Below are 23,152 nucleotides of genomic sequence, written 5' to 3'. Positions count from 1 at the left end.
TAGAAGAAAATATAAAATGATCCCTGATAGAAGTTTGCAAATTGCACACAAACTTGGGGAGTGGTAAATAATGAAGAGGACAGATCACTGCTAAAAGCAATCTGAGGGTGAGATTAATTAACCATTGGAACAATTTACCAAAGGTCCTGGTAGATTCTCCATCACTGATAATTTTTAAATCAAGGTTGGATTTTTCCCTAAAATACATGCTCTAGGAATTATTTTGGGAAAGTAAATGGCCTGTGGTAGACAAGAAGTCAGACTTCTGGCCTTGGAATCTGAAATCCACCTCAGGGCAGAGGCCATCTAAATGGATTGTGTTCTCTATATTAAGAGCTACTATTTGTAGGCAGCTAGGCAGGTAGCCTTAACAGCCCTTTCAGCCAGGGATAGGAATCTTTTGTGTATTTACTCCCTTTCTAAAATATGCATAATAGTCACACATACTTGTACTAACATTCCCCTCACAAGTCAGTAGCTAGATTGGAGGCCTCTTTGGGAGCACTCTTAAGTCTAGATTGTTACTACTTGTTAGGTCTATAGAATTAGTGATCTGTTTAAGTTATTTAATGAGGGAGAAAAAGTAGGTTACTTACCAGCAAATGGAAAACGTGAGTATATTACCCCTACATCCATCCTCTTCTGTTTCTTTGAAGCCTCTGACTAATCCGGACAGGCATTTAGGGAATGATAGAGTGGGGCCATGCCTCTTGATAAATTTGGTATTTATCTGTTCATGCATTGAAGTGTGTGGCCTTCTTTTAGAGTTAAAAGCTAGTGCTTTTAATGGGTTCCTAGATTTGCATGGATCTATTGAAACAATATATTTGGGGAGTCACCAGGAACTGGAGTATCTATTTTTAACAGGCTGTAGGGTTTGCTCTGGAGGATAGTTTTCCCCTGCCCCACTCCATGCAGCTGGCATTTGTTCTGCCTTAGCAACCCTCAACCCCTCTTCTGGGCCTGGGATCTAAACGCTGGATCTCTTACCTGGAGCACCAGCCCTTACATATTGGTGCCCCGACTTTTGTAGCTATTCTAGGGCAACAATCTGAAAAGGCAAACGCTCAACCCCGCATCGATATTCTTCTAAAGGAGCTAAATATTTTCAGAGCTGGCTCCTTGACAATCAACCCCCGAGCCCTTACTCACGGACCAACCCCTGTGCCCGTCAAAAAGTGTTTTCCTTGCAGGCAGGGGATGGCTTGGAAACCTGCTTTGTTACCAGCCCCAGCCCTTCCACTCACACCGCCTCTCCCGTGCTACGGGCTCTTTGTTACCGCGGCCCTGGAGTTAATCCCTATTTAACCCCTTCTCCGCTACCTTTTTCTCCAGGGCAGGGGGGCACAGAGCCGAGCGCCTTCCCCACCCCCGTGGAGGGCTGAGAGGAGACCGACACTTTGGACCCTACAGCGTCCAACCGCTCAGGAACCAGCCCGCCAATAGCAGGCAGGCGCCGCCGCCTCCTGGGCGGCAAGAGGCAACTGCCCCCTCCCTGCCGCCGGGCGCTGAGCCCCGGGCTGCCGCCGCGCCAGGGGCGGAGAGGCGCGGCCGCGCCAGGCAGGGCGCGCTGCTGAACGCTGGAGGGGGCTCTCGGCCGCCTGCTCCTCCAGCCGGCGGCTCCCTCTCGCCACTTCCCCCTCCGGGAGGGGTAGCGGCAGCAGCGAGCGGCGTCCAGTTCCCGCTTCCCCCGGTCCGCAGGAGGCAGCGGGGCTCCGGTCCCTCCCTCTCCCCCGCGCCCAGCCCAGCCGCCGCCGCCGCCCTCCTCTCAGCGCCGAGCCAGCCAGGCGGACATGGCGCCCCTGATTCAGCTGCCCCCCTGCTGCCCTGCCCCCGCCGCCTCCCCGCGGAGCCTTTAATGGCTCGGACCTCCGGCAGCCGAGCCCGACTCCTCCTGCGCCAGCCAGAGGGAGCCTAGCGAGCGGGAGCCGAGCAGCCCCAGCGCTGCGCACGGTGAGAGCCGCCCGGGGAACAATGGGCTGCTGGGGGTGGGGGGAGCGGCTGCACCGAGCGGCCCCGGCGGGTGTGAGGACCGACCGCAGCGGGGTGGGTGGAAAGAGCCGCCTCGCCCCCGCCCCCAGCCGGTGCCTGCAGCGGGGCGCTGGCCGCGGGGGAGAGACGCAGCCCCTGCGATCCGCGGGGGGCCCCGCCGGCGCGCAGTTGCTCAGCGCCGGGCTGCGGCCGGAGCAGAAGTTGGTGCCTTTTGGTTGCTCCCCGTTGCGCGGGAAGTTGCTCGTGGGCTGAGGGGGCTGCTGCTGCCCGGGGCTGTGCGTGGGTGCGAGCCCCCGTGGTTGCAGCCCCGGGATGCGGGGGCCCTTTGGGGTCCCCGCCCTCTCCCCCTTGTCCCGGAGCGGGCGCGGAGCTGCTGCCAGCCTGGCGGGATCTGTTCGGGGGTCGGGCTGAGCGGGGGGCGCTCCCTGGGGGTCTGACCGACGGGGGCAGAGCCGCTCTCGCGTAGACAATTGACCGGGAGAGGGGCGCGTCCAGAGCCCCGCTCCGGGAGCAGCGCGACCCGGGTAGGGAGGTTCCCTCGGGGAGCAAGGCGCTTTGGTGTCTTTATTGAAAGGCCTTCCCACCCCCTTCCCAAATCCTCGGTGTGATCGGCGTCACATCTGCACATCCAGCCCGAGTGGCACCATTCATGGCCATGCCTGGGACTGGGAAGCGTGTGTGTGTTAAAGCAGGCTTGACATTCACCCAGTATCTAGTGTAGTGCTTTAACCCTCCGGGTCTCCGCTCTCATATGTCTTCTTGAGCAAACAGATAACAGGAGTGCGGATAAATCTCATATACGGTAAAAAGCAAAATGGTCACCTGCAGATAAGAATACCATGTGTGGTGACTTTAGTGGCCTCCTTTCCCACTAGTTCTGGAATAATTTATAGCCAGAACTTCCTCCAGTTTCAAAATTAGAGATGAAGTTTATTTTTCTGCACTGGTTCTGAACAATGTTAATAGTGCGTTAACTGTCCAAGGAATGCTTAAGTAAAAGGAGCTCATTTCCATATGAGCAGCGTTTAGTTTCTTATGTTAGTGAAAAATTGGGGTTCTTCAAACTGTAATTTGTGGGCAATAGGGTTTCATCTTTATGATTGTTGTTGAAAAACAACAAACTTCTAGGAGCAATGTAGTACTTGGCTGTTTTATTGCTGAAGTAAAATAAATGGAATGTTTAGTGTTTTTCAATTATGGTCTCTTTACAAACCTGCCTTCAAGTAGATTAGTCCCTGGGGGGATGAAAAGATAACTGCTTAGGGAAGGGTATCACTCAGCTGTTATATTATTATTTTTATCTCCTAGATATGCAGAGTGTTTCTCCTTGTATTCCTTCCAATTTATTTTTACAGGAGGCAGTTGCTATTGGAGTTAATCCAACCAAAATAAAATTCTTAGAGTACATTTAAAAAAAAACCCTCAAAAATCTGTTTTAATAAATCTGCTGTCTGTTCTAATGAAGCTTTCTTCACATTTCAGTATCCAGCTGAGGTGTGGAGGATACTTTATTTTATAATTGGTCAGATATATAAGATCTGCTCAGCTGTGGTTCTATAGTGGCCATATGCCAGAATCTTGAAGTCCTCCCCAGACTGAACTAAAGTGAAGCAGGTTAGTACTTTGTGCTGACCAAAGTAGAACATTGCATGTTGGGGTTTGTGGTTTCTGTGGACTGACACACATCTTGAAATGAGGTTATCTGGGGACCAGGCTGTTAGGTGACCCCACTTTATTCTGCCCCCTTACCAAGTAGCAATCTCTTCTCTTGTTCTGAACAAGACATAGTTTACCTATTTTTGCCTTGTGTTTGTGAATTAAATTCTCAATTATTCCTTTACTGCAGGATCAGATAGTAGAATTGCATGATGGGATGTGGAAAATAGCCTTTTTTAAAAAGGTTCTGTTGATAAGTAGCAAAAGGTTCAGTGGAAGTTATTAAAGAACATGTTAAAAGTACATGATTAATGTCCTAGGAGAAATAGACTCTATCTGAAAGTTTCAGCACTCTGTCCAAATATCTTTTTAGCTCCTGTCTTTCATACTTAAGTTTAATTCTTTTGATAGAAGTAAGAGATTTTTACTATCTAGTATTTTTACAAGTAACACCGAGTATTATTATAATGGAAAGATAGTGACTCACATAAACAACAAGAGTTTGTGACTTTAAAATCACAAAAATTGGTAGGGGAATGAGGAGTAGTACTAGAAACTAACTATTTTTAAATGACTTAATTTCAAGTTGAAAATGTCCCTTTTGAAGTTGAGATAAAGGTTACACAATGAATAACATAAATTTTTAAAACAAGCTACTAGTAACCAAGCTCTTATGTCAGTTTAAATGTTCAAAGAATAGTATACCAATTAGAGATGACGGTGAACAAGATTTTTTCCTTAATGGAATAGTAGGTTTACAAAGATATTAATAAGACGGTTTTAGTGTACCATCCTAAAATTCCCCCCCAACCCTGATGTTAGGTCAGATTCATTTTACTTTACAAATAAAATCATGCTTTCATTTTAGAAATCAAGACAGTTAGCAATTCTATATTATCTTGGGCCTGGCATTACCCAAACACAAATTTTAAGGTCAGAAATAAATCTTGATAATATGGTAGATTTAGTTCACTGAAAGGGCAAGGTTTATAGTTTTCAGGGGTTGTAGGTGTTTACCAGATTCTGACATTTAAAGTTTGTGAATGGACTATTGAATTAAGGTTGAGCCGAAGGAGAAGTTCACTTTGCTGGTGGTGAAGAAGCCATTGAAGGACTAATTACCGGTGCTTATAAAGGTCACCAGGCTCAGTCAGCTTTAAGTTTGTGCAAAATGTCATTAAGTTTGGCCCACGGAAATGCAGACGAATTAGTCAGTTAGGTCAACCTCTTCATCTAATGTGTATGGGGCAGGGGTCTGTTGCATATGGGAATTTTGACCTTTGCTGTAATAAAGTCATGCTGATTAAAGGCATAGGTGCTGGAACAACTTTTATAGTGGGGTTGCTGAAAGCAATTGAACAAAACTGTAAGCCCTGTATATAGTGGAAACCACTTCAAACCATGGGGTGTTGCTGCACCCCTAATTCCAGCACCTATGATTAAAGGTTATGAAAATGAAAACATGATATGCTTGTTTAGGGAATTTAGGAAGTAGAGTTTAAAACTAAGCATTGTTTGAAACCAGAAATGAAAAGTGTTTTTGTTTTTTTTAGACTGAAAAATGGGCTTTGGGAAGAGAAAAACATCTGTCTTGTGTAATAGCTAACTAAAATGTGGTCCTAGGTAAAGTTAAAGGGCCTGATTTTTCAGAGGTGCCGCCTCTGCTTTTATTGACTTCATTTGGAGTTGTGGTTGCTCAAACTTGTGAAAACGAGTGTCTGTGAATTCTATAAAATGAAATCAGTGTTGTCTATAGATAACTATGATATATAGAATGGAATGAACCAACAAAACCCTTGAGTTTTGAAATCTAAAACAAATGTATATTTTGGATAGATTTTTGCACAGTTTGTATTTTCTGATTTATTATATCACTGGTCTTGAGGAATAGTTGCGAGTGAAATGATTTAGTATAACTATACAAAAATGGGTAGAAACTTTAATGATGAGTTCATTCTCATTTTTCATCCATATATTCTGTTGACTTTGCTTTGAGGCCAGAATAAATGTGTGCAGATTGTGGAGCACTGAAATTACCATAATGAAAGTACTAAGAGCAAAGGATATGCCCATGTTTCTAATGTCTTGTCTTGTTTTATTTTTTAAATTGCCCTTTCAGGCTCTTGCTCTCACTGGCTTATAGACTTTAAGGTCAGAAGGGACCATTATGGTCATCTAGTCTGACCTCCTGCACAATGCAGGCCGCAGACTCTCACTCACCCACCCACCCACTCCTGTAACAAACCCCTAACCTATGTCTTAGTTATTGAAGTTCTCAAATTGTGGTTTAAGGACCTCAAGGTGCAGAGAATCCTCCAGCAAGCGGCTCGTGCCCCACGCTGCAGAGGAAGGCAAAAAACCTCCAGGGCCTCTACCAATCTGCCCTGGAGGAAAATTCCTTCCTGACCTGAAATATGGCGATCAGCTAAACCCTGAGCATGCGGGCAAGACTCACCAGCCAGACACCCAAGAAAGAATTCTCTGTAGTAACTCAGATCCGTAGAAGTCAAAAGGAAATGTTGCACAATCCGTGGTGAGCTTTTTCAGAATGAACAGATAGCTTGTGATAGACTCCCAATAACGCTTTTTCAGTCACAAGGTATTACTATAGAAATCTTGCAGCAGATTTGTCATTTGAGCCTCGTCATTAACTAATAAGCCTTGTTGGCATTCAGACTGTTTTAATTTGAGATATTATTCACAATCTACAAATGCTAGAAATGATACCATGATTTACAAAACCCAGTCTGTGTACTCTGTGATGTACGAACAGGGGAAGACATAGTCATGGCTGTGTCGCATGACCGTCTCATAAACAAACTAGGGAAGTACAACCTAGATGGAACTACTATACGGTGGGTGCATAATTGGTTGGAAAATAGTTCCCAGAGAGTAGTTATCAGTGGTTCACAGTCATGCTGGAAGGGCCTAATGAGTGGGGTCCCGCACGGATCAGTTCTGGGTCTGGTTCTGTTCAATATCTTCATCAATGATTTAGATAATGGCATACAGAGTACACTTATAAAGTTTGTGGACGATACCAAGCTGGGAGGGGTTGCAGGTGCTTTGGAGGATAGGATTAAAATCCAAAATGATCTGGACAAACTGGAGAAATGGTCTGAAGTAAATAGGATGAAATTCAATAAGGACAAATGCAAAGTACTCCACTTAGGAAGGAACACTCAGTTACACACATACAAAATGGGCAATGACTGACTAGGAAGGAGTAGTGCGGAAAGGGATCTGGGGGTCATAGTGGATCACAAGCTAAATATGAGTCAACAGTGTAACGCTGTTGCAAAAAAAAAAAAAAAAGCAAACATCATTCTGGGATGTATTAGCAGGATTATTGTAAGTAAGACACGAGAAGTAATAAATCCGCTTTACTCTGCGCTGATTAGGCCTCAACTGGAATATTGTCCAGTTCTGGGCGCCACATTTCAAGGAAGATGTGGACAAATTGGAGAATGTCCAGAGAAGAGCAACAAAAATGATTAAAGGTCTAGAAAACATAACCTGTGAGGGAAGATTGAAAAAAATGGGTTTGGTTAGTCTGGAGAAGAGCAGACTGAGAGGGGACATAGTTTTCAAATACGTAAAAGGTTGTTACAAGGAGGAGGGAGAAAAATTGTTTTTCTTAACCTCTGAGGATAGGACAAGAAGCAATGGGCTTAAATTGCAGGAAAGGCGGTTTAGGTTGGACATTAGGAAAAACTTCCTAACTGTCAGAGCGGTTCAGCACTGGAATAAATTGCCTAGGGAGGTTGTGGAATCTCCATCATTGGGGATTTTTAAGAGCAGGTTGGACAAACACCTGTCAGGGATTGTCTAGATAATACTTAGTCCTGCCTTGAGTGCAGGGGACTGGACTAGATAACCTCTCAAGGTCTCTTCCAGTTCTGTGATTCTATGGCCTTTAGGAGTATACATCCTGAATTATGTAAGTGTACCCTGTTTGTTTTGCACAAAGTATAAGTGAAAAAATATTGTTTAATACATTTTAAAACAGAAAAGCAAAAGATAGCGTGCTGATAGTTAACTTAATTAATCCCAAAACATTATATGGAAAACAAATAAATAATAGCATGAGTTGGTATGTCAGGGTTTCAGTGTAAAATTAAATTAATGGAAAATGCCATCTGCTAATGATTTACCTTATTCCATTCTGTGGAGAGTCTAAATCGTAAACAGTGTAAGAAATAAGAGTGATAAGAATATTGAACAGAATTTTCCATAATGCACTGGTTTCCTTTACACTTTCCTTTTAAACAAAAGGAAAATATGACACCTAGGCTCCAATTTGACCTCCCCCGCCCCCCCCAAAAAAAGTTTGTTGATGTTGTCAAGAAGGAGAAAAAACTGAAAAGCTCTGGTTTTAGATGGTTCTTCATAGTTTCTTATCCCCTCTCTCTCATATAGTTGCCTTATACCAGTTTGTGCAGTGACTTCTTAACTAATTGTTGGGTAGTGGGGTTTGGCAATTGCAAGCATAGACCCCAAACTTGCAAAGTGTAGCATTTTGGTGTACAGATGGTTGTGTTTGGAGCTCCAGTGAAACCAGCAGGCTCTAGAGGTTTCAGAGTGGTAGCTGAGTTAGTCTGTATCAGCAAAAAGAACAAGAACTTGTGGCACCTTAGAGACTAACAAATTTATGTGGACATAAGCTTTTGTGGTCTAAAACCCACTTCATCAGATGCATGCAGTGGAAAATACAGTAGGAAGATGTATATACTCAGAGAACATGGGGAAAAAATGGGTGTTGTCATACCAGCTATAACAAGACTAATCAATTAAGGTGGGCTATTATCAGTAGGAGGAAAAAAAACTTTTGTAGTGATAACTAGGATGGACCATTTTCAACAGTTGACAAGAAGGTGTGAGTAACAGTAGGGTTAAAAATTAGCATGGGGCAATAGCTTTACTTTGTGTCATGACCCATCCACTTCTAGTCTTCATTCAAGCCTAATTTAATGGTGTCCAGTTTGCAAATTAATTCCAATTCAGCAGTTTCTCGTTGGAGTCTGTTTTTGAAGTTTTTTTTGTTGGAGTATTGCGACTTTTAGGTCTGTAAATTGAGTGACCAGGGAGGTTGAATAGTTCTCCGACTGGTTTTTAAATGTTATAATTCTTGAAGTCTGATTTGTGTCCATTTATTCTTTTGCGTAGAGACTGTCCGATTTGGCCAATGTACATGGCAGAGGGGCATTGCTGGCACATGATGGCATATATCACATTGGTAGATGTGCAGGTGAATGAGCCTCTGATGGTGTGGCTGATGTGATTAGGTCCTGTGATGGTGTCTCTGTGAATATGTGGACAGAGTTGGCAGTGGGCTTTGTTGCAAGGATAGTGTTTTTGTTGTGTGGTGTGTGGTTGCTGTTGAGTATTTGCTTCAGGTTGGGGGGGCTGTTTGTGAGGACTGGCCTGTCTCCCAGGATCTGTGAGAGTGAGGGATCGTGCTTCAGAATAGCTTGTAGATCCTTGATGATTTGCTGGAGAGGTTTTAGTTGGGGGCTGAAGGTGACGGCTAGTGGTATTCTGTTACTTTCTTTGTTGGGCCTGTCCTGGAGTAGGTGACTTCTGGGTATTCTGGCTCTGTCAATCTGTTTCTTCACTTCAGGAAGTGGGTATTGTAGTTTTAAGAACGCTTGATAGCAATCTTGTAGCTGTTTGTCTCTCTCCGAGGGATTGGAGCAAATGCGGTTGTATCTTAGAGCTTGGCTATAGACAATGGATCGTGTGATGTGGTCTGGGTGAAAGCTGGAGGCATGTAGGTAAGTACAGCAGTCGGTAGGTTTCCGGTATAAGGTGGTGGTTATGTGACCATTGCTTATTAGCACTGTAGTGTCCAGGAAGTGGATCTCTTGTGTGGGCTGGTCCAGGCTGAGGTTGATGGTGGGATGGAAATTGTTGAAATCATGGTGGAATTCCTCAAGGGCTTCTTTTCCATGGGTCCAATTGATGAAGATGTCATCAATGTAGCGCAAGTAGAGTAGGAGCGTTAGGGGACAAGAGCTGAGGAAGCGTTGTTCTAAGTCAGCCATAAAAATGTTGGCATACTGTGGGGCCATGTGGGTACCCATAGCAGTGCCGCTGACTTGATGGTATACATTGTTGTGGATGAAGACCAAAATCACAAAGTTCAGCCATCAGATTTGCTATGAACATTGGTGTAGAGGGCGTCTACATCCATAGTGGCCAGGATGGTGTCTTCTGGAAGATCACCAATGGATTGTAGTTTCCTCAGGAAGTCAGTGGTGTCTCGAAGATAGCTAGGAGTGCTGGTAATGCTCCATGATGCAGGGCCTTAGTAGTAGTTCTTTGGTCTTAGTTTGAAGCTTGAAAATAGTATATATAACTTTGTAATTTTGTGGCTTGAAAATTAATGTCTTGTGATGCCTACAATAAGGGAATCAATAATATTTCTTTAATATATAAATAATACATATTAACATAATCACTGGAATATATACATAGCAGAGCTAACTATATGATTGTGTTGCTATAACTTTAATCTTCCTGCATTCCAGTGTCTCTACAGTTTAATGGTGTTCACTTGTGTGTTGTATACAATATTTATTGTAAATGTTTTAGGGCTGGGGACATCTTCATGTTCTTTGTGAAATGTCTAGTATAATTTTGAATGCTATGAAAGATAAGTAATACTGGAAAACTGAACATAAAAGGGAGGATCTGAAAAATGTTTATCTGCTAAATAATGGAAGGGGAGCATTAAATATCCTATTTCTTGAACCAAGCAGAGAATATCGTGAAAATGCCTCAATAGCAGCTTTAAGAACAAAGGGACAAAGCAGGTGGGCTGCTAGCCTAATGAAAGAGAATAGTCAAGTGATTCTGCTATTAAAAAAAAAAAAAAAAAGGAAGAAAGGCATTGCAAGAGAGCACTACTCGCTTTTCTGCATTTATTAATGCATTTGAATTGAGAAATAAGTCACCAGCTGAACAATACCTAAAAGGAATCTATTTGATCAAAACGTGAGAGGTGGTAATGTGGTTATTCAGGAAAGGCTTGGGGCCGTAAGATTTCACTTCCAAATGATTTAATTTTTCTTTCTAAGAAGAAACTGAGCCCAATACTAACAAAGGCTTGCCACAAGAGGAAGCCCTACCAAAGGCCTTGTTGACATTAAGGAATTTTGCACCCAGTGCCATTACAGGGTTAAATGCAGTGATGTAACTACACCTGTACTAATTTCCTTACTGGAAACAAGGCCAATGACAGAAGCCAAACTAAGAAAAGACAATGCATTGTATGTAATTCCTGCTTTAATTTGGAGTGCATGAATATATGCTAAGGCAAAAGACCCAGGCATGTTTCTACCTGCAGTGAGCCATCAGGGGTCAAACTGGTTTTGGAGGAACAACTAGCAGCTGATACTTGATGGTGGTTTTCCACTTGGAAAAACAAATAAAATAAAGCTATTCCAATCTCTGTGAATGCAAGGAAAATATATGATGGAGTAGAGTGAGGTTACACCTTACCTAATTGTTTGCTAAGGTATGGACTACCTGTGCATTTCAAACAGTGGATATAAATAGTTTACCAGAATCATATGGGAGGGGTGTGGGTATGAAAAAGAGGTCAGAATCACACCCCCTCTTATTCTGCAAGTGAGGCAAAGATACTTTGTCTTGTTCCTTCAGTTTAGAGCAAAAAAGGAGAATTTGGACATGTGTAATCCCTGGTAAGTGCATGTTATGGGTCCCCTTATGTGCTGACAGGGGAAATATAATATAGTTCATGCTTTTATCTCTGGAGGGCCCTGATTCAAACCCCAATGTGTCAGCCAAGAGAGCAGCCATCACCCATTCGTGCAAAGGACTTGAAACCAAACACAGCATTGCTCTTAAACACACAGGGCTTGATTCAGCGCCCTTTGCCGTCAGTGGAAAGTTTCCTGTTGCCTGCAGTGAGCTGTATCAGTCCATACATTCTAGAATTGTCCTTTCTTCTGCTGTAAAAAGTGAGCTATTTGGGACTACACCTCTCTTTAAAGTAATCCCTAAACAATTTAATGTCGGGAGACTAGAATAGTGACCAAATGGGAAAAAATAAAAGAAGAGTAATTCAAGTGGGCAAAGAAATGGGTGAGATGATTGAACAAACAATTAACAGAAGAAAATATTAGGACTACATTTTCATTCTACTGTCATATAAAAAATAGCTGGGAGAGCTGCACACCTCTTGATCTCTAGGCTAGGGACGATATCTGCAAGAATTTGTCTTGTCTGCTAGGATGTTCTTAGTCTTAGTGTATGACAATTCCTGTCTTTCAAGTAAACTTGGAGGATATTCAGAGCTATCACAAGAAATTCATATAGCTGAGAAAACCCCCTTAGAAACAACACACGTTATTCTTCTCTACAGCTCTCTCTTTTTATTTTAAAAAAAAAAAAGTTCCATACACTTCAATACTGTTAGCCCTTAGAAATCAGAATTACAGCTTTAGATGTGGGCCATGAAAAAGAAAATTCTGGATAGAAAACTAATAAACATATTTAAGGAATCTTTTAGGGAATCTAGTGTGTTTTTTGTTTTAAATCCTCCCAATCCCAAACAACTATGTGCCAGGCTCACAGTACAAATGAAGGAGACAGTAAATTTTAAAATACATGATCTGAATACAATTCCTGCTTAGTGAGGGAAGTGTGATTTGCCACCGCTAATGATGGTGAATTGGAGAAGTAGGAGGGGAAAAAAGTCAAAAGAATAATTCTGTCCTTTACAAGTAAAATTAGATTTAGCTTATTGTAATTAATACCTGAAGAATTAATTAGAGTTAGTATAATAAAAAGACACTCAGAGGATACTTGAAAATCTATAAGGACTCCCTGAATTTTCCTACAGGAAAATTCCAGGAGGGGATTAAGAGTTTCTACTTTTTTTTCCCCCTTAGTAGAATATAGAAATATGGGACTGGAAGAGACTTTGATAGGTCATCTAATCCAGCCCCCTGCACTGAGGCAGGACCAAGTATACTTGAATTAAAGTAAATGTTGTGACCTGTATGGCAACTTTCCTGCAATATCCTGGACAAACCTTAGTGAATTAAGTTTAAGTATTTTAAGAGCTTATTGTATTAAAATGCAAATGTTTATGGGTTATTGTGGGATTGTATGTAACTTGTCTAGGAGAGTTGACTAATATAAACCTTGGGAAGTGTTGTGGGTTTCAAAGGACTATTTAAGATAGTGGGCTGAGATGAGAATGAACTTTTAAAGTTAAATTGATTTCCCAAGAGATCTCTAGGAACAGGGGTATGCATGTGTGTCTACACCGGTTATGCAAGAATTCAGCCTTTTGAAGCTTTGCCCTGACAGAGACACCTTTTTTCTGCCGAGGGCAGGTTTAAAAAAACATACTGTATAAAGAAGGGACTCTCAGATTTATGCGTGTTCTTGCTCTGAGCCTAAGGAGTGATGAACTGGTAATCAAAGGAAAACTCCTGGGGTGGGGTTTGAAGGACTGCTCCCTGGCCAGAGCCCTTGTTGGGGTTAATCTCTGGTAAACTTATTAGCATGTGTGTAGCTTCATTGATTGTTCTAAATATATTTGCTCTGTAATGCTTTTACCTTAAGATTCAATGTGCTTTCTGAGAAAAAGCTGGCTGGTAACTTTAAATGTGGCAATTTCATTGTTTACTGTCTCAAAGGGGAAAAGTGAAGCAGGCCTGCTTAGGCACTATGACTTTGCTGGGGAATTCACAGTATAGGCAGCAGCTATGCAGCCTGGAAATACCCTGGTAAGGAGGGAGAGACACACATCTGTGCCCAAGAGAGGTGATGGCTGGAGAGCTGGGAGCTGAAGTGGGTACCCTTGAGGGGGAACTATAGAGGGGAAATACAGGTGCAGTTGTCACATGAACTGTGACATGTGTATACTAGTTTATTTTTGAATACTTGCTTTCTTGTGCTGTCCCATGCAATTAAATGATTATTTGGCTCTACTTGGAAATTGTTACAGGCAGGAATTTGGAGCAGTCAAATTTTTGAATTGCTACGCTCCAGCTCTGGGCAAAAACCTACTGGTCCAGCTCTGGGCTCCGCTCCAAAGCCCTGGTTACAGGTAGGGCTGTCAAGCAATTAAAAAATTAATGGCGATTAATCACGCTGTTAAACAATAATAGAATACTATTTATTTAAATATTTTTGGATGTTTTCTACATTTTCAAATATTGATTTTAATTACAATACAGAATACAAAATATATAGTGCTCAATTTATATTTTTGATTATAAATATTTCACTGTAAAAAACCAAAATAAATAGTATTTTTCAGTTCCCCCGTTACATGTACTGTAGTGCAATCTTTATCATAAAAGTTGAACTTACAAATGTAGAATTATGTACAAAAAGCCTGCATTCAAAAATAAAACAATATCAAACTTTAGAGCCTACAAGTCCACTCAGTCCTACTTCTTGTTCAGCCAATCGCTCAGACAAATAAGTTTGTTTACATTTGCAGGAGATAATGCTGCCTGCTTCTTGTTTACAACGTCACCTGAAAGTGACAACTAGCATTCGTATGGCACTGTTGTAGCCGGCATTGCAAGATATTTACGTGCCAGATGCGCTAAAGATTCATATGTCCCTTCATGCTTCAACCACCATTCCAGAGGACATACATCCATGCTGATGACAGGTTCTGCTCGATAACAATTCAGAACAGTACTGACCAATGCATTTTCATCATCTGAGTCAGATGCCACCAGCAGAAGGTTGATTTTCTTTTTTGATGGTTTGGGTTCTGTAGTTTCGACATCAGAATGTTGCTCTTTTAAGACATCTGAAAGCATTCTCCACACTTTGTCCCCCTCAGATTTTTGGAAGGCACTTCAGATTCTTAAACCTTGGATTGAGTGCTGTATCTATCCTTCAAAATCTCACATCGGTACCTTCTTTGCGTTTTTTCAAATATGCAGTGAAAGTGTTCTTAAAATGAACATGTGCTGGGTCATGATCCAAGACTGCTATAACAACTGCTATATATGGCAGAATGCGGGTAAAACACAGAGCAGGAGATGTGCAGTTGTCCCCCAAGGAGTTCAGTCACAAATTTAGTTAAAGCATTATTTTTTTAGCGAGCATCATCAGCATGGAAGCATGTCCTCTGGAATGGTGGCAGAGGCGCGAAGAGGCATACAAATGTTTAGCATATCTGGCATGTAAATACCTTGCAATGCTGGCTACAAAAGTCCCATGTGAATGCCTATTCTCACTCTCTGGTGACATTGTAAATAAGAAGCGGGCAGCATTATCTCCCATAAATATAAACAAACTTGTTTGTCTTAGCCCTTGGCTGAACAAGAAGTAAGACTGAGTGGACTTGTAGGATCTAAAGTTTTACACTGTGTTGTTTTTAAAAAGAACACCTACATTTGTAAGTTGCACTTTTGCAATAAAGAGATTGCACTTCAGTACTTGTATGATGTGAGTTGAAAAATACTGTTTCTTTTATCACTTTTACAGTGTAAATATTTGTAATAAATAATATAAAGCGAGCAGTGTATACTTTGTATTCTGTGTTGTAATTAAAATCAATATATTTGAAAATGTAGAAGAACATCCAAAAATATTTAATACATTTCAATTGGAATTCTGTTTAACAGTGCGATCAAAACTGCAATTAATTTTTGAGTTAATCGCATGAGTTAACTGTGATTAATCGACAGCCCTAGTTACAGGACATGAAACGCCCAAGAGTTTGGTTATATGATACTAACTAGAAAAAACTCTCAAATTCGTCTCCCCGCCCCCCCATGTCTCTTGTTTGCGCATGAGAGAAAACATGATGTAGTTATTTATAATTAGATGTAATTTGATCATTAGTTAAAACACACTAAGGGCAAACACATTTGTTGCAGACAAATCCTAGAGTAGCTGTGTTTCTGAAGTAGACTTCAGAGCTAAACTTAATAAGAACCTGTCAGAAAGAAAAGCTAGTTTGGTCACTTTTGAATGAGTTTAAGAAAAGTTTCACAACTCTTTCTTGGTTTTCCTCCAGTAAAGCATGACCCTTTTTCTGTGAGGTTTAAAGCTTAGAGGGCACAATAATAACTCAGATCAGTTGGAAGTAATTGTAACTAGATCATCAGCATAGTTTTGTTTAATTTACAGTGTTTATTTAGTCTTTTCATGTTGGGGAAGTTTAATCAAATTCTTCATGCTCTTGGAGACTCGAGAGAGGAATAGCAATAGTTTGGGCTTATTGTTTTGAGGATTATACTTTATTGTATATGTAGTTTCTGGGTTCATGGTGGAAACATCTTAGTACTCTGTGGGTCATTCAGAATATTTCCTCTTTAAAAACAGGTCGTGTGCACAAGAGTTCACTTTTTAGCCTGTTGCTTTCAGTACTGCTAAACTCTGTTCATCAGTGTACTAATGCATTAGAAGAAAGGAGTTCTATTTTTAAATTAGTCACATAATGAAAGGGATTTGAAATGAATCCTTTGAATGTTAATTCAGTGGAACTATTTTGTTGGTGACGCATCTGTGGAGTTTTAAAATGTGCAAAATAGCCTATGAAGGCTGCTTGTTAATTTTTTTTTTTTCACCTGGATTTCTTTAAGCTGTTTTTCTGTTTTAGGTGTACTGAGGACATTACACAGCTCATCCTTGTGGGCTGGATTAATAGTGCCTGATGGCTGTATGTGCCCGAATGGCTATAATCCTTAAATCAACATATCAACCATGTGTGCTATGGGGGAGCTTAATGCAGCTTTCCCTAGGGAATAAGAATTGACGGTTGCAAATGAAAAGCAAAAATGAAATCTTGACCTTTTGAATATTTTGAAACTGTGTGGGGATTACCCAGTATACAATTATCTTGCAACTAAAGTAACAGGAATCCATTTGTGTTTCTTCACCCTTCCTCCCTCTCCCTACAATTTGCAGAAGTTTATTTTTTGACTGACTCCCCCACAGTTGACAGTTTTTGTTTTTTGGGGGCTGGGAAGTGGGAAGGGTGTGATATAAGCTAAGGTTCTACTTACAATAAAAATCAAAGCTTACCTGCACACGGTGAGTGCTTTTGTTTATAGTTCTGGGAGGCAGCCATTATACATTCTTAATTTTATGGTGCTTGATGACCAAAGGGAAATCTAACAATGCAGTTCTTATTAAGAGACCTAAACTTCAGAAAATATAATTAATCACCATATCTACATGAGTAAAAGGATTTTTAATTTTTCTTACTAAAGTAGTGTGAGCCAAGAACTATAAAAAAAACATGAAATGGTTCAGAGCTTGAGAGGCATTAACAGGGATCAGGTGTTCTGATGATATGACACATTCTGCCTTCACGAGTTTTCATGTCATTAGAATTATTTGATGTTGCCTAACTTGGTTAGTCATGTAGTATGTTTTTCTTTCTTGAAGTACAGTAGAATCTCAGAGGTACAAACACCAGTGTTACAAACTGATCAGTCAGTCACACACCACGTTTGGAACTGGAAGTAAGCAGGCAGCAGCAGAGACCCCCTTCCCCCCAAAAAGGGGGGGGCAGCATTTTTCTTCTGCATAGTAAAGTTTCAAAACTGTAATAAGTCAATTTTCAGTTGTAAACTTTTGAAAGAATAACCATAACGTTTTTTTCAGAGTCACGAACAACTTCCATTCCCGAGGTGTGTTTAACTCTGAGGTTCTACTGTGTATGTATATTGATTTGGAAACCAGCATACATTTTCTTTCTAATGTTATTGCGGTCTATGGCACGTTTCTACAGTATTTATCCATAGTACCTACTTTTAACACTTTTTTTTTAATTGAAGAGATTAATTTGATGGAAGCAGCTTCAATTTGTTTGTTTACCTTTTGTTGGGTTTTAGTAATTTTATAGCTAAAAGCTTTTGCTATTTTAGAAACACGCAGTTGGCTGTCAGTTTGTTTATTTTTAACAAATGTTAACACAGGAAGAGTATTATTAGAACCTAACATTTTGATCCTCCAGCTTTCTCATACCTAAAAGTGGTGAAGGGTTGAAAATCTAGGAGGGATATCAAGGGTTTGGATGTCTGTAAAATTAAATTCCATTTTTAAAATATAATTTAGATGTTGTGTTTGAGCATCAGGGCTCAAGCTGTATGTTTGTCCTGTGTGTAATTTAGAAGGATAGAAGATAGGAAACTCAATATTGCATAGTAATCTTTTTGGTTTTGTTGAAGCTTTTTTCTTTTCACTTATTCTGGAGTACTGCGTGGTTAAAAAATCCTGGTGTGAACATTACAGAATTCCAGCTTCAAATCATGTATTGTATTCCTTGTAGGAAGTATCTTTCAGGATATTGCCAAACACTTTTTGATCATACAGAAGAATTATTCTACCAGATAAGTCTCCTGTCTTCCAATAAAGAGTTGATGGTGTCCTGGCCTCCTTCTGTCACTCCCTTTTGCATTAAAGGGAGCCCCTCTGGACTATTTTTCACAGATATTTGAGGCAATGTGTTCTGTTCCTCTAACAGAAAGGATAATAGTTTAGATATTAATGAGGGTAGCTGGAAGTGTGGAAACTGACGGTTATTTAGGGGATTGCCCTCACAAGCAAACAAAGAGTGTTCTGGTAGCCAAGGTGAAAGAGACCATATATTGGTCCAACAGCTTGAAAAGCAGTGCAGCAACATATTGTGGAAGGCAAAAGATATGTGGGGACACTACATGGCTATCCACTGCAGCTAAAGAAGCCTCCAGTTGTAACAGCCTTTGTGCCACCAGGTTAAGCTTCAGCAGCCGAGAGAATGGGATTGTCCCAGTGCAACAACTCTCCCATTTTAATCAACCTCACGCACACATCATTCATGCACATCTCTTTTCAAAAGTCCTGTGATGATGGGGGAGCGGCAAAGTGACAGATGAAGATGATTACTGGCAGTCATCGCCACAAGCCTGCACACAGGTGTCCTGGGACATTGGTCCCCCATCCCTGACCCAAGGGCAGCAGGGAAGCTTAGCAACACCTCTGGTGACTGAGAAGCCCTTTTCAGGATTGCACTGCTCTCCCTTTGTAAAGGAAGGGGCTAGAAAAGGTGCCTCAAACATTGCCTGCCCAAATTAAATCCTGCCAGTTTATTGCAGTGGCGGATCATCCTCAATGTGGTCGAAAACCAAAGATAACTAAAAAAGCACTAAAGATTGCTACTTGGAACATCAGGACTATGATAGACAAAGACGATACTTCTCAATTTGAAGGAAGAACAGCTTTCCTTTCAAAAGAGCTAGCCCGGTTTGAAATTGCAGCACTCAGTGAAACTAGATTGTAGACAAGGGTTTTATTACAGAACCGGCTGGGGGTTACACCTTCTTTTGGAAGGGAAAAAAACATACAAAGCTAGAATCCATGGAGTGGGAATTGCCATCAAGACCAAACTCTTGCAATGTCTTGAAGACTTTGCAGTAGGCATTAACGAAAGACTCATGAAACTCCAGTTACCACTAAATAAGTCGCCATTTGCTACCATCATCAATGCATATGTACCCACCTTAATAAGCCCTCACGATGCTAAGGAACAGTTCTGCTCTGATCTTAACTCTCTCATCAAGTCAACACCACAAAGTGACAAACTAATCATCCTAGGAGATTTCAATGCAAGGGTAGGTAAAGATAAAAACAACTGGCAAGGTGTCACTGGTAAAAATGGCATGGGAAAAATGAATGAAAATGTTCTCCTACTCTTAAGCAAGTGTGCAGAACATAGCCTTCAATTACAAATACCATCTTCAGACAGGCAGACAAATATAAAACTACATGGATGCACCCGAGCCAAACAATGGCATCTAATAGATTACATTATTGTCCGACAATGTGACATAAGGGATGTCAGGATCACCAGAGCCACGAGCAGAATGTTGAACAGATCATAGAATGATTAGGTCAATACTGAATCTATACATTGTACCCACACCCCTGAAATGCCCCAAAAGAATCAATGTCCCCTGATATTGCTAACCTAAACCATGCATCCTATTGAGACAAGCTACAAAGTGCACAAGAAACCAGCCTTGGTTAGAACCCTGTCTCATGGGTGGAATTCAGAGACACAGTACAAAAAACTGCAACTGACATCCTCAGATGGAAGAAACGGGCTCAATGTGACTGGTTTGATGGAAATGATGAGGAAATCACAGTACCCTTGAAAGAAAAAAATGACACTTTCAAAATCCGGCAAAATGATACTCGGTCTACCCCAAAGAGAGACAGAGTCAAACATCTGCAAAGTGACTGCTCCCTAATTAAAAATGCATTGACAAATCTGCAGCCCTAATTATGGCCTTATGTCTGCCCATGTTTTTGCTCACTGAATGATGGGTGAAGTTCTCTTTCCAGATTCATGTTCTTTACATACCCATAACCTCACTGATGGAAGTAGGAGTCTTGGGCCAGAGAGTATTGGAGTTGGTCATATAAAAGGCATTAGGTTGTCATCTGGTTCTAATCTATCCCTCTGCCGAAACAGGAGTGTTCTCTACAAAATTATGGCTATGTTTTGAGCTTCTTTAAAGTGCTCTAAACAATGCAATTGCCATCCCTTCCATTAGAAAAGCTATTCCATAATGTAGCTCTCATTGTGAAAAAATTATTCCTAATGTTGCGCCTAAATTAATTTTCCTTTATTTTATCCAAGCACTCATAAAATACTGTACATCTTCATGCCACTTTAAATTCCACACTCTACTTGGTGCTTACATCCTTTAAATCAGGCCTGCACAACTCGTAAAAGTGGCGAGGGCCATATTACTCCAAAGAAAACAGCTGAGGGCCAACACCCCCCACACGCCACCGAACCCCCCCCCCCCCCAAAACACAACCCCCCCCCAGCATCACCCGACCTGCAGAAACAAACCCTCCTTCCCCAGCGCTGCCCTGCCAAAACCGCAGTATTGAACCTTGGAAATATATTATAGTGGGCCCCTAAGGTAGTATAATTAAGGTAAAAGAAAAATGTCTTTTTGCTAGAAGTAGAATAAGATCTTCCCCCCACTTTGTAATCAATTGTTGAATGAATGAGGTGTGACTGAGGAAGGCGTGGAAGGCAGGCACCTGCAGGCAGCTGCAACCCTTGGAGAGGGGATGGGAGCCAGACCAGATCAGTAGAACAGGTCAGCCACCGACTCGTAGCTCGTCTCCTCAGCCCCCCACCCCTGCTGCTGGCTCACCTGCCCCCACACCACTGCCCGCCTGCTTGCCTCCTCAGCCCTCCTCTCCCACCACCTGCTCACCTGCCCCCCTTGCCAATGCCCGCCCGCTCGCCTCCTCAGACCCACACTCCCCTAGCTCACCTGCCCTCCCACTCGACTTCTCGGCCTCCCACCCCCCTGGCCAGTGATGAGCTGCCAAAATCTTAACTGGTTCCCTCCTCACCCCACAAGGGAGTCATGGCCTGCCCCCCTAGAACTCCTGCTCCATCCATCCTCCTTCCCTGTCCCCTGACTGCCCCCCACCACCCCCATCCAACCCCTCCTCTCATTCCTGATGGACCCCCTGAGACCCTTGCCCCATCCAACCACCCCTTCTCCCTGTCCCCTGCCTGCCCCTGGAACCCCTGCTCCTGACGCCCCCCCCCCGGGACCCTTGCCCCCATTCAACCCCCCTGTTCCTGCCCTTTGACCGCCGTGACCACAACTAATGACCTAGGAGAAATTTAACCACTGAGACTTTAGTCTTTAGTTGCTTGAAAACACCAGGGCTTTGAGATCACAAATTTGGCTACTTAGTACTAATTTCTACCAACCAGATTCAATAGCATACAAAGTCTATAGTTTCTTCTACTATGACTAGAACTGGAAGGTGGTGGCTGTTATGCTGGAGGTTGGAGATTCTCAGCAAGCATGTCTTTGATCTATGGGCAGTCACAAGCTTTACTGAAGCTGGAGAGTGTGATAGCCTTCCATTCAGGCTAAATGAGGGAGTAGTTATATCACTCTTTTTTGTTTAGTGATAGCTGAAACAATAGAAGCCACTGCCCAAATCACAGGCTGGATTAGGAGATCAGCCACTGGGCTCAGGTGTTTTTCCTGGTGACTGAAAGCAAACACAGGAACTAGTTATTTAATTGTTATATGTGTCCATGAGCAAGAAGCAAACAGAAGGCAGCAGAAAAGCCAAAGAGATGTCAAGAAAAGGACTGGTAACGTGGCCCTGAGGGAGAGCCAATAAAGGGTTTTATGCAGAGTGCTAGCTTGAAAGAGGTTGGAATTGTCAGCAAAGAAACTTCCTTCTGTTTCATTTCTGCTGTGTTCAGAGAAACAGGACTTTGAGTTTTAGGATTTGTAAATAGGATTGTATCGAAGGAGGAATACATGACTGTCATAAAGATTTCAAAATTAAGATAACTTACAAGGCTCTGAATATTGGTTAAAGGCTTGGGCTAAAATGGGTAACAGTATTATGAGATAGTGCTGTATAAGAGGGGAAAGTCTCTCCTTGCTGGTTACCATCCAGGAATGTGGACTTGCAAAGTTTGCATGCTATAAAGGCACTTTTTGTAAGCATAATATGGGGTATATTAAAAATTATTTTAAAATCCAATAGACTAGCTATGCACAAAATAGGGTCACATTTATAATGTGACTAAGGCCATGCAAATAGGCACAAAAGTTATCTTAGAAGGTGGCTGCATAAATCTGTTCATGTCTCCATGAATTTTTTTTAAAGCCATTTTCATGACATCTAGATGCTTAGTTTGCCTGTCATTTTAGGAGCTTCACAAGAAGGGGCTCTGTGTGACTTGCAGTGGCATGAAAGGCAGAAGAGGCCTAAATGCTGTCTGAAGTGCCTTCCACAGCTACACCGCTCCTAAATCCCCCAGGAACGGAGCTCTGCTGTTCTGTGATTTAAAAGCCATTGACAGCTCCTCATTCTCTATCCTGTGCACTCATCTTCTTGGACCAGGGGCTAGAGCTGTGCAATTTATCAAATGATTTCAAATCAGTTAACAATGCTGCATAATTCAGCTGTGCCGCCTAAAATGTGGGAGGGGGACCTCTGACTCATTTAGATTTAATGAGCCTCTTAGTACAAGTACTCTGAGCAGAATAGAAGTAGATAAATCATCTTTTCACCTAATGTAAGTACAATTAAGGGTTTGTTGTCAGCCAGGAAACAGCTGCAGAGCAGGATCCGTGGTTAGGTACCTTATTCAGGTATAATCATCCAATAGGAAATGACACTGTGTCTGTCTCCTGGCTTCCAGAAGGAACTGCTTATAGGTAGGCAGAACTAAAGGAAGGCTCACATGAAGGTCCCAGAGAGGTCAGGCTCTAAAAGACAAATTGCAAAGCACTGGGCTGCTAACTTTCTCACATCTTGCTTGTGACTGGGCTGCCAAATTCATGTCTCACTTGCCTGTATCTTTGAGTCACATGCATCCAACTGAGCTGTGGGCAGGTGCAGGCAGTTTCGAGGACTTCTCATCTAGGTCTGCTGCTTCTCATTTTGCATCTGGGGTGCACCATAGCAGCTGAGAAAAGATGGATAGTAATAGGTGACG

The 23,152-nt window shown here is 42.0% G+C and overlaps 2 protein-coding genes across 5 annotated transcripts in view; one reads left to right on the top strand and one right to left on the bottom strand.

Annotated features, from left to right (window-relative positions):
- LOC123358716 overlaps nucleotides 1-6,450 on the bottom strand; it is a 33,683-nt gene extending 27,233 nt beyond the window's left edge. Inside the window, exons 1-3 of the mRNA XM_045000999.1 lie at nucleotides 6,386-6,450; nucleotides 1,324-1,640; nucleotides 597-810 (exon numbers count right to left, since the gene is read on the bottom strand). Coding sequence (XP_044856934.1) covers nucleotides 597-810; nucleotides 1,324-1,640; nucleotides 6,386-6,450 — 596 coding nt within the window. The remainder of the gene's footprint in view (nucleotides 1-596; nucleotides 811-1,323; nucleotides 1,641-6,385) is intronic.
- FARP1 (FERM, ARH/RhoGEF and pleckstrin domain protein 1) overlaps nucleotides 1,566-23,152 on the top strand; it is a 327,115-nt gene continuing 305,528 nt past the window's right edge. For 2 of the 4 annotated variants that reach the window (XM_045009291.1, XM_045009283.1), the window contains exon 1: nucleotides 1,566-1,953. The gene's annotated coding sequence lies outside the window, so the exon portion shown is untranslated. Of the gene's footprint in view, nucleotides 1,954-2,174; nucleotides 2,193-23,152 lie in introns of those variants that run through there. The other 2 variants (XM_045009266.1, XM_045009275.1) reach the window with 2 other exon arrangements.

Source organism: Mauremys mutica, chromosome 1 (assembly GCF_020497125.1).
Source record: "Mauremys mutica isolate MM-2020 ecotype Southern chromosome 1, ASM2049712v1, whole genome shotgun sequence".
Lineage (NCBI taxonomy): Eukaryota > Metazoa > Chordata > Testudines > Geoemydidae > Mauremys > Mauremys mutica.
Note: the sequence above shows the minus strand (reverse complement) of the source record. Positions and strands in the feature narration are given on the sequence as shown.